This window comes from Lutra lutra, chromosome 4, assembly GCF_902655055.1.
Source record: "Lutra lutra chromosome 4, mLutLut1.2, whole genome shotgun sequence".
NCBI classification, from domain to species: domain Eukaryota; kingdom Metazoa; phylum Chordata; class Mammalia; order Carnivora; family Mustelidae; genus Lutra; species Lutra lutra.
In genome coordinates, this window is record NC_062281.1 from 143,781,458 (window position 1) to 143,792,228 (window position 10,771).

Sequence of the window (10,771 nt, forward strand, 5' to 3'; positions counted from 1 at the left end):
ACCCTACCTAGGGAGTCCCAAGTTTGAATACCAGCTTCTCTATTTAACTAGCTATTTGACCTAAGGCAAGTACGGTGACCTCTCTGAGGCCATTTCTTCATTTGTAACATGACGGCGTTAACAACTGCTCTGTAGATGTGTGCGTGAACTAGAGGACAGTATTCATACATTAGCCAGCGCAGGGCCTAGCACATGCTCAACCTCCCCGACCCCCACGGCAAATGTCAGTTACAATGACCAAGTCACAAGAACTACAAAGTGCCAAAGTCACAGGCGGATGGTCAGTAAGAAAGTGCTGAAGAAAAGAAAATAACTGATTTCTAGCCTTTGGGGAATTTGATGAGCAGGAGTGACTTTGCATTATTTCAATACTATCAGCCTTTCTGGCTAAATAAGGGGTATTTGCTGCCAGGCCTGTCATTTAACCAGTACAAGAACTCTTGGAACTTGGACATCAGACTGTTAAAATATAACATCAGCCATCTAATTGTACTTCGTGAAACTGGACAAGTGAGACCTTTCGTACCATGTCTTAAAGGCTAACCTGAGAACTAAACACTAAAGTGAGGCAGGTAGGGGGAGCACAGAGTAATTCAAAGCCTCTACTACCTGCTCATGCTTTAAAAAACTAGTTTGCTGAAAGACGATACATGATCGAGCCATCCAACCCATCATAAAAGAATACTAAGAAAAACAATTTCCAAGTCCCTAAATCTTCTCACAACATGTATTACACATAGGGTGTTAAAGAGCACACTAGCCTAATATAATACCATTTCACAATTTACTCGGTAGATTTTAAGGGACGAGGCAATTAGGTATGTCCGTTGGAACAGGTGGATGTGCAGCTAATAGTCTGGTACCCAATCTACTAGGTTCACGATCAGGTGCCGTCACTTGAGTTCAAGGAGTCTGAACCAGTAGTTTAAAAGCTTCATAAACTATGATGTGGCTGTATGTGTGCATCTCAAAGGCAAGCCCAAGTAATGAAAGCTGGAAAACGTAATACAGAGCAGGTATAATTACCCTTTCCTTTGATAGTAAAGAGGTGAATAAAGACCAAAATGATAACATAAAAGATGTGATCAAGACACAGAAGCAATGATCTCTTGTGGGCCACAAGAAAGCTCTAGAAAGTGTGCAGCTATGTGGTGGCAATGACCATCCCATCTCTTGACCTGGTAGCAGGACTCATCTGTCAAAACTCAGCTCAGCAGTCATCTCTAGAAAGCATTCCCTAATCCCACCGCCTCCTCAGTGCTGGGTAGGTCACACTTCCCCATGTGCTACAGGACTTACACATGCACATCTTTCAGCCTCCATTACTTTCTCCTAGTTTGCCTGCCTCTGCCTATCAACTCAGAAGCTCCTTCAGGAAATAGACCCTGTCTTGGGGAACCTGGGTGGCTCAGTCATTAAGCATCTGCCTTCAGCTCAGATCATGATCCCAGGGTCCTGGGATTGAGCCCCACATCGGGCTCCCTGCTCAGCGGGAAGCCTGCTTCTCCCTCTCCCATTCCCCCTGCTTCTGTTCCCTCTGTCAAATAAATAAATAAAATCATTAAAAAAAAAAAAAGGAAATAGACTTTGTCTGACTTCTTCGTATCCCACAAGCCAACAGTGCTTGGCACTTACACATTTGTTGAAAAGACCGATTTACTAGGAGTTCAGGGAAGCATGCTTTGTATACCAAAAGACTGTAGATACCCTAAATTCTATCAACAGAAGACTAGTTAAATCAGCAGTTCTCCAAGTGTGGTCCAAGGACACCACAGGTCCAGGAACACCCCTTCAGGGGTGAGTTCCCTTTTTCAAAGTCTAACTACACATCTGTGTGAAGCCAAATATTCTTTTAGTACTTTAACCAACACAATGCAGCATACAAACTGAATTTATAAAAATCCAGCTTTCAGAACACCTGGGTGGCTCAGTGAGTTGATCGTCGGTTTCGGCTCAGGCCATGATCTCAAGGTTGTGAGATCCAACCCTATGCGGGGCTCACACTCAACCCAGAGGCTGCCTGACAATCTCTCCCTCTCCCTTGCACGTGAGCACATGCTTGCACGCACTCCCTCTCTCTCTCAAACTAAAGCTTAAAAAAAAAATGACAAAGCAAGTCATTGAAGAGATTTGTGCATATGTGAAAAAACATTACCCTTCTCAGATTTTGTTTTGGAAAAGTTATTTTTCGTAGAAACATGTTAATATAGGTTTATTACTTTTAATGAATCCATAGTATTTTTTAGCTTTCTCAGTTTTAACTTCTAATACAGTTAGCATCTAGAAATCTGCATCTAAGACTCCATGGAGTTCTCAATGAGTTTTAAATGTGGGACTAAAATGTCTGAGAATGGCTGGTTCGAAGAACTACAGTACAGCTACACAGTAAGAGCATGTGGCCATTTTTCAAAATGAATGAGGTAAACTGATAATCTGCTAGTAGAAACCAACATCTAATCTATATTGCTAAGTTTAAACAAAGACCTGAAAAACAAAGTATAAATTTATACCTTTTAATTTTTTTTTTTAAGATTTTTATTTATTTGATGGAGATCACAAGCAGGCAGAGAGGCAGGCAGCGGTGGGGGGGGGGCGCCCGCACAGCTTCCCCACCCAGCAGAGAGCCCAATGCAGGGCTTAATCCCAGCACCCTGAGATCATGACCTGAGCTGAAGGCAGAAGATTAACCCACTGAGCCACCCAGGTGCCCCAAATTTGTACCTTTTAAAAAAAGAGGCTACCGCTCTGCCTATACATACTGTATGTATGTATGCAAATTCTCCGGATGAATATCCAAGAAAAGTAACTAGTAGCTATCCCTATAGAGAGTAACTGGGGAAGGAGGGGTCAAGGAGGGTAAAGAGACTTTCCACACCATTCCTAGTGTATTAATTTGAGAATTTTACCCTCAGGGCCCTTGGATAGCTCAGTCGGTTAAGCATCCTACCCTTGTTCTTAGCTCAGGTCATAATCTCAGGGTCCTGGGATCCAGCCCCATGTTGGGCTCAATGGTCAGCAAGGAGTCTGCTTGAGGATTCTCTCCCTACCCCTCTACTCCTCCCCCCTCCATCCAGTTTGTGTGTGTGTGTGTGTGTGTACTCTCTCAAATAAATAAATCAATCCTTAAGAAAATTTTACCATCTGCACGTGTCACTTTCTTGAAAAATAAAAGATGGGATAAAAATTATATTAAAATGGGGCACCTGGGTGGCTTAGTGGGTTAAGCCTCTGCCTTTGGCTCAGGTCATGATCTCAGGGTCCTGGGATGGAGCCCTGCATCAGGCTCTCTGCTCAGCAAGGAGCCTGCTTCCCCCCACCTCTCTGCCTGCCTCTCTGCCTACTTGTGATCTCTCTCTCCATCAAATAAATAAATAAAAATTTAAAAAATATATATATATATATTATATACTGAAATACGAAATGGGTATTAAAGAAAAGACTATAATGGCACTGGAAAATATTAAATGATTTGTTGTAAAAGTAAAACAAGCAATTTTCAAAACAGTAATTCACAGTATATTCTTTTTTTTTTTTTTTTTTTTTTTGAGAGGGAAAGAGCTGGGGAGACAGGGAGAGAGGAAGAGAGAAAATCTTAAGCAGGCTGCTCTCTCAGTGCAGAGCCCAATGAGGACTCAGTGTCAGGACCTGAACTGAATCAAAGGTCAGCCACTTAACCTACTGAGCCACCCAGGTACCCCATATCTAGTAGAGTCTTGAAAGTCAGCCTGGAAGGATACACTGTATATAAAAGTATAAACAGCATTTCTTTCCTTCCAGTTAGTGGGATTAGAGTGTTTGTCTTATTAGCAGAGTAGTACAGCGGAAGCGTGCTGGGCCCATAAAGTGTTTGTCTTACTTATTTTTCTTGGTTTCCTAAACCTTTGATAACTTACATATACTATCTTTATAATCAGAAAAACATTGGGGCACCTGGGTGGCTCAATGGGTTAAGCCTCTGCCTTTGGCTCAGGTCATGATCTCAGGGTCCTGGGATCCAGCCCCGCACTGGGCTCTCTGCTCAGCGGGGAGCCTGCTTCCCCCTCTCTCTCTGCCTGCCTCTCTGCCTACTTGTGATCTCTCTCTGTCAAATAAATAAATAAAATCTTTAAAAAAAAAACACAAAAACATACAAAAGAGTTTAAATACATGTGTACCAATGTATGCATATCTGTATCTGTATTTACACAGAATATTTAGTAAGCAAAGTGGTGCATGAACAAATCTTATCAACTCTTATACCAAGACCTTGACTGGGCATTCATAAGCTAAGCTTGAAATTCCCTTCTTCTTCTACAGTTTAGAAACTACTCTGGTCCAGTCATTTTACTTCTGGTAACCTGTGCCACAGAAGGTATATTTGCCCAATGAATCACATACAGTGGTGTTCATAAGAGCATACTGAACAGCAAGTCACTCAAATGTTTCACACCAGACTGGTTAGGCATGCTCCAGTCCAACCCGAAAGGTACATTCACCCAAGGTGCTCAGGCCAAAATCCTAGGGCTGATTGTGGGCTGCTTTCTCTCCATCACCCCTCCCAAGCAACTCACTCTGTCCAGTCAGCTTGGCCTTCATACACTTCCTGAAGTCCTTCATTTCTGCCTTCACCACTACTGCCCAACCCAAGCCATGGTCCACTTTCCTAGTCTATACTGGTCTTACTGGTACCACTCCTGTTTAACAGGAGTCATTTCACACAGCATCCCAAACGTCAACTTTTAGAAAGTAAATCCATTCGTGTCAGTACCCTATTCAAAACCTTGAATAACTTTTCAGTGCCCTAAAATCCAATCCAATTCACACTTTCCAAATTTTCTACAAGGCAGGACTCCAATCTAGGTCATTTAAACAATGACCACACTGGCAGCACCTGGTGGCTCAGTCAGTTAAGTGTCTGCCTTCAACTCAGGTCATGATCCCAGGGTGCGGGGATTGAGCCCTGCAGAGGACTCCCTGCTCAGCAGGCAGTCTGCTTCTGTCTCTCCCTCTGCCCCCTCCCCTGTTTGTGCTCACACCAGTACCTGTGCGTGGGTGTTCGCACTTGGCTCTCTCTCAAACAAATAATCTTAAAAGAAAAAAAAAGAAATGACCACACTGGAAGAATGCTCAGATTTGGCTGTGCATGTGGCCAAAGCAAATGTACCCTCAGGGGACAGTACATCCGGCTTCCTGCTCAGCAGGGAGTCTGCTTCTCCCTCTGCCTCCCTCCCTGCTTATGCTCACTCTCAAATAAATAAAATCTAAAAAAAAAAAAAAAGTTACAAATAGTTTTCTTCCAATACCCATAAAAACCTTCAAAGAAGCCAGAAAAAATAGGTTGTAGAGCGGACCAGTAGAAACAAGAGATGCCCCTAACTGGTCAGACCCTTTGATACAGTTTTGGAATACAGGTCAGGTTTGAACCAACCACCAAGAATTCTTGAAGAATTCTTGAGATGCCTTTGGTGCAAAAGGGTCGTTTGTTTACTAAAGCATGAGGACAGGACAGGAGCCCTGGGCACAAAGAGGGGCTGCACCAGGATCTTGAGGAGTGGGGATTTTATACTCTCAGGAGTTGGGTTTTAAAAGAACTTTCATATGCTAAAGAGGACCGACCAACCTATATAAGATAACTACAAGACCCCAGAGACCATGAAGATTGTTTTCCCTCTAGCAAGGTATTAACATTAAGACAGTTGGGAAATTCCTGGAAGAATGTCACACTTGTCCCACCCGGGGTTGGGAGGGGGTGTCAGGGTGCCAGAATGTGCTTTGTCTTCAGTTAGCCTTCTGCTCCCTCAATGCCTTGACCTGGGCTATACCAACCTTAAAAAAAAAATGGAACAGAGAATATTCTAGAAATCCTGTAATACGCCAAGACACTCTATGATCCACACAAAGGTTAACTATTTAAAGTTATTTTAGATACCTTGTTCAACTCTGTCAAGTCTCCCAAATACAACCTTTCTATCTTCCAACGCTCAGAAGTTTTTACTCTTACATAAGAAAAGACACATTTATACACACACACACAAAAAAAAAAAGAACCCCAAAACAAAAACCTGAGCCCTCTGAACTAGGTCATCTTTTCAAAGAAAAGAGGCTCAGGCCATAGTCTAATTTGAAATGCTGGTCCCATCTGCAAACCCCAGCAAGCGCTGCAGTTAATATTAAGAGCAGAAACAGGTTTGTTCTTGAACATTGTATCTCCCAATCAAGTTCAGGATGCTTCCAAATGGAAATCTGTCAATTTTCCTGCACTTGAGAGAGTAGATCCAGTACAGAATAATGTGATTTAAAAAAAAAAAAAAAAAAAAAGCCAGTATTTGTCCAACCCCTATAGCAGGATTCTCACATCCTTTCAGAGGGAGGTTTTAGTCACCATCACTCAACAGAAGAGATAAGGAGTTTTACTAGGACTCACTACTAAGTGTCGGCCCGTGTGTACATGTACATGCTTATACACAGGTACGCGCATACACAGAAAAGTTAACATTCCTTTTTAACACAGTGTAGGACCCACCCTCCTGGCAATCTATGAAAACTATCCCTTCTATTTACTTGTGCAAAGTACTAAAGAAAACCAAAGAGAACCAAAGATTTGGGTGTGGGTCTTCTTTTTTTTTTAATTTTATTTGAGAGGGAGAGCGCCTGCAGGCATACACACAGGGAAAATGAGGGGGAGCAGCAGACTCCCTGTTGGGCTTGATCCCCGGACCCTGGGATCATGACCTGAGCATGATCCTGACCTGACTGAGCCATCTAGGCATCCAGATCAACACCCTTCAAAAAAAATAAAGTCTTTGATTAAGTCTCAGCAGTACTGCTCCAGGCAGATGAGGCAGAGCCAATGAGTGACAACTATCTTAGGCTAATCTCAGATCCATAGTAAACACAAACTTTTACCACAAGTCAAGGCTAATTAACCAGAATGGACTCAATTACTGGAGGTTATCTGACTTCTATTCTGCCTTCAACACAGACTTGCAGAACTCTCTTTAGGCACCAGGTACTTCGCCATCCATATCCCTGACCTTGAAGTCTCTTTTAGTGGGAACTGGAACACAGTGAAGGTAGGAGGGACAACAAGGGGCACAGGATTATCTTAAATACTGCTACAGCCCTCAGTACCTTGAACACTGTCCCACACATAACAGGTACTTGGTTTAAGTAACTACGTGATGAATCAGACAGACTTTTGCCACACGGCATGTGACAGCATCATCAAGCTAGATGCAGGGTAAAGAAATGAATTCTGTCAGGGCAGGTAAGGGAAGACTTCCTAAAAGCCGGGAGTAGCCCTTCCTTCCCTGGATGAGCAGCTTTTCAGAAGGCAGTGGCTGCAGGAAAGCCGTGTGGACAGGAGTATGCTGGAAGCAAGGTTGGAGCAGATGGCCTGAGATACTTTCCAACTCAAGTTCCCACCAACATTTTATTTCCTGGGGTTTTGTTGTGCTTCATGCGCTCCTTCAAACCTTCAACTCTAATAAAGGGGCACCTAGAGAGGGGCTGTTGTTATTTCTCTGCCAGAAAATCAGCTAAAAGCTAACAGTACGTAACAGAAAAATAGACCGTGGAATGTTTTATTTGCCTGAAGACTCTTAGAACCAACTTTCTGTGAGAAAAATAATCTGAGAACACCCTCCAAGTCCACCAGACACAAGCCACTTTGAAAAGAAATTGCTGCCCTCCGTTTTTCTTCTCTTTAGCAGATAAGCGGTTTTTAAATTGGTTTATGCAAAAACTACTTAGCTCCCAAGAGAAAAACAAAATCTAAACAGTCACAGTCTTACAGCAGAGAGAAACTCTGGGAACAATGAAGGCATGTGAAAGGGAACAGAAACTAAAATCAAAAAAAACAAGGAAAGTTAAAAAAAAATTTTGTAAAAAGTGAGAATAAGGGAAAACATCTGGAAAGTCTTCAAAACCTCTAAGAAAGCTCAGAAGTAAGCTACTTCCCATCACATTCACTTTAAAAATGGGAAGGGCACCACTAATCCAGTCTGGGATGGACAACGTGCAGTCCTTCATGCCAGAAGGAAACCAGTTCCCAAGGCAGGTATGAAAAATGCTAAGGAATGGGCTCAAAGCCATTGCATCGTTTCCTCCCCTCACCTTGCCTCCGGCTCCCTACCACAGAGAAACCGGAGCCAATCACAAAACCCTCCGACTGAGAGCCAGCCTTCCCTCTCACACTGCTCTTCCCTCAAACTGCATTCCAAAACAAAAAGAATAAAATGCAGCTAAAGGTGGTATTAAAATTAAAATAGACCCATTTGAGGTGAGAAAAAATTCAAGGTACGACCAGGTACACGGAACTCTACACCGTCAGAGGCTGGGGAGGGAAGGGAGAAGAGGCCCAGTCTTTCTGAGAATCAAAATAAAAAACTTGCTTTTTGCAATAGCTTAAGAGATAATGAATAAAATTCTGCCTTGGAGATGTTTCTTAATTCCTAGCTTCTATGCCGTTTTCCAGCACAGTCCTCCGCCCACCTCTTCAAACTAATCTGTGCTTCTGTAATGAAGATCTCTGGATAATTAGCCCACGAATGGGCAATAACCACCCTGGTCACCTCCAAGGACAGCAGCGAAGGTTCAGCACCCCGTCGGTGGTTAACAAGTTTTCGTAAAGGAGTTGCTAATTATGAGCACATGCATCCCAGAAGGGTTACGCACTAGAAGCGCCAACAGCCACCTCGCGCCTTTTAATGCCAGTTCATCAGGAACTGGGGTGGACGTGGGGTGGAAGGAGAGGGGTGAAGGGCCCTACTGAAAGACGAAAGGATCAGGCGATCTACATCCCCAAATCCACGACGCCAGTCAAGGGAGACTTTCTCAAGAAGCCATTTCCAGGGAAGCAGGATTTAAAAGGTAATTTATCAGATCGAGCCTACTACGTAGTCTCTCAACGGCCAGGCCCCGGCTTGGGAAGGAGGGGGAGTTCGTGGTGAGAGTTTACCTTAGAAGGCGTCCGCGGACAGACAGGCCTTGCAAAGCCACCAGGGCTCTGTCCGGAGGCCCCGGGGCGGCGCGGAGGGGCAGGAATAGCGCGCGGCTGCGAGACCCGCAGCGCCACAGGCTCCCCAGCGCACAGCGGGACCCGACTCCCACAGGTGGGCGGCCAGAGCAGGGGGCGCGGGGAGGGTGTGGGCACAGAGAGCTTTGCCTTAAAGAGGCAGGGCGAGCGGGAAGCTCGGGTTTTTCGGCTGTCTGAGTGGTTACCGGCTTTTCCCCAAGACTGGAGGAGCCCCGAGGACCTCCCACCCTCCTCCCAGCTGGCCTCAGCCTCCTCCAGGGGCGCGGTTAAGCCGCACGGCCTTGGGCCACCGTTTGCATGCTCCCAGGCACGTACGAGCCTGCACGACCGCACGCGGGCGGGGGAAGGGCGCCCGGGGACCTAGGAGACCCGACCTAACCCGACCCCACTATGGATCACCCCCGCCCCTCGCCCCCACACCCTCCACCCCTCACCGGTGTTCGCTTTGATGTTCTCCCGCAAGAAGTGGCCGCTGGAGAGATGTTGGAGGCCAAAGCTCTGAGCGATCCTCTGGCACACGGTGCCTTTGCCCGAGCCAGGCGGCCCAAGGATGACCGCGCGCAGGAGTTTGGAAGCCATTGCCTTCGCCAGGCAGGGAGGGAGCGGCCAAACAGGCAACCCGGACAGCAGCCTCGGAGAAGCCCCGGGAACTTTGTTGCTGCTGCTGCTCCTTCTGCCTCCGACACTCTCCGCTCGCGCGGGGACTCGCCGGGCGCCCCTGCAGGGGGAAGGAGTGACTTTTGAAGACAACCCCTCCCTTCAACCCCGCGCCGGGGCCGGCTCGAAGGCGGAGAAAGGCGCCACGCTACCCATCCCCGCCCTCCTCGCCCCCACGCCGCGATTCCGTAGGAGTTCCGAGTCCCCGCCCCAGGCGGGGTCGACCTCGGGGGCTCAGAGGGCCGCCCGACCAGGCCCACCTCCAGCCTTTACTCTTTCGCTCCCCACGCGGCGTTCGAGGAAGGGGCTAGGCGGCCTGGCATCCCAGCGCCAGGCTCCACCGAGGGGGAAGCCGGGAGGGGCGGTGACTCCACGCGCGTGCCCCGTCGCCCCATGCACCGGGCGGCCAGGGGGCTGAGCCCTTGCCCCGGCCCTCGCACGTGGGCAGCGCGGAGTCTGCGCCGCGGCCCCTCCCCAGCGGCTGTCAGTCCTCCGGAGTCGCCGCCGCCGGCCTCCCGCCGCCCGCGCTGACTGCCCAGCGCCCACCTCCGCCGAGATTGGGCCGAGGCACTCCCTGCCCCGGGGAGCCCGAGTCCGGCCGCTGCTCCACCCGAAGCAATCAAATAAACACGCACCTAGGCGGGACGCGGCGCTCCCTAGGCTTCCAGCCCGGATCCCGCTGGGCGGCGCCGCCTCCGCCCGCCCCCACTCCGAGCCCCAGCCGGCCGCGCGGGACTAGCGCCTTACGTAAGCCGGGGAGACCCGCTCCGCGCGAGTCGCGGGCCGGCGCCCCCTCCCCTCCCCGCCGCTCCGCTCCCACCCCGCCCTCTGGGCCCACGTGCCCCGCACCACCCAGCGGGGGCTGCAGGGGCGCGGGGACACAGACCCTTCTCTTGCCATCGCCTGCGGACCCCGTCTACTGGTGAGGAAAAGGAAAAATACAACTTGTTGATCGCCTACTGTGCGTCAAGTTCGGGGCTAGGCGATTTCCTTGTGCGACAACCGGTCCAGATAGAGTATTCACAGATGAGGAAAGGAGGCTTGGCGTGTCGCCATTCATTCAACAAATGTGTGTTGAGCGCCTACCATGTTCCCGAC

The 10,771-nt window shown here is 47.8% G+C and overlaps 1 protein-coding gene across 6 annotated transcripts in view; it reads right to left on the reverse strand.

Annotated features, from left to right (window-relative positions):
- AK4 (adenylate kinase 4) overlaps window positions 1–10,431 on the reverse strand; it is a 68,152-nt gene extending 57,721 nt beyond the window's left edge. The window contains exons 1-2 of one of the 6 annotated variants that reach the window (XM_047725072.1): window positions 10,309–10,431; window positions 9,451–9,734 (exon numbers count right to left, since the gene is read on the reverse strand). In XM_047725072.1, the coding sequence (XP_047581028.1) occupies window positions 9,451–9,595 (145 nt within the window). In that variant the 5' untranslated portion in view covers window positions 9,596–9,734; window positions 10,309–10,431. The other 5 variants (XM_047725075.1, XM_047725073.1, XM_047725074.1 and 2 more) reach the window with 5 other exon arrangements.
- Window positions 10,432–10,771: the final 340 nt, after the last annotated feature.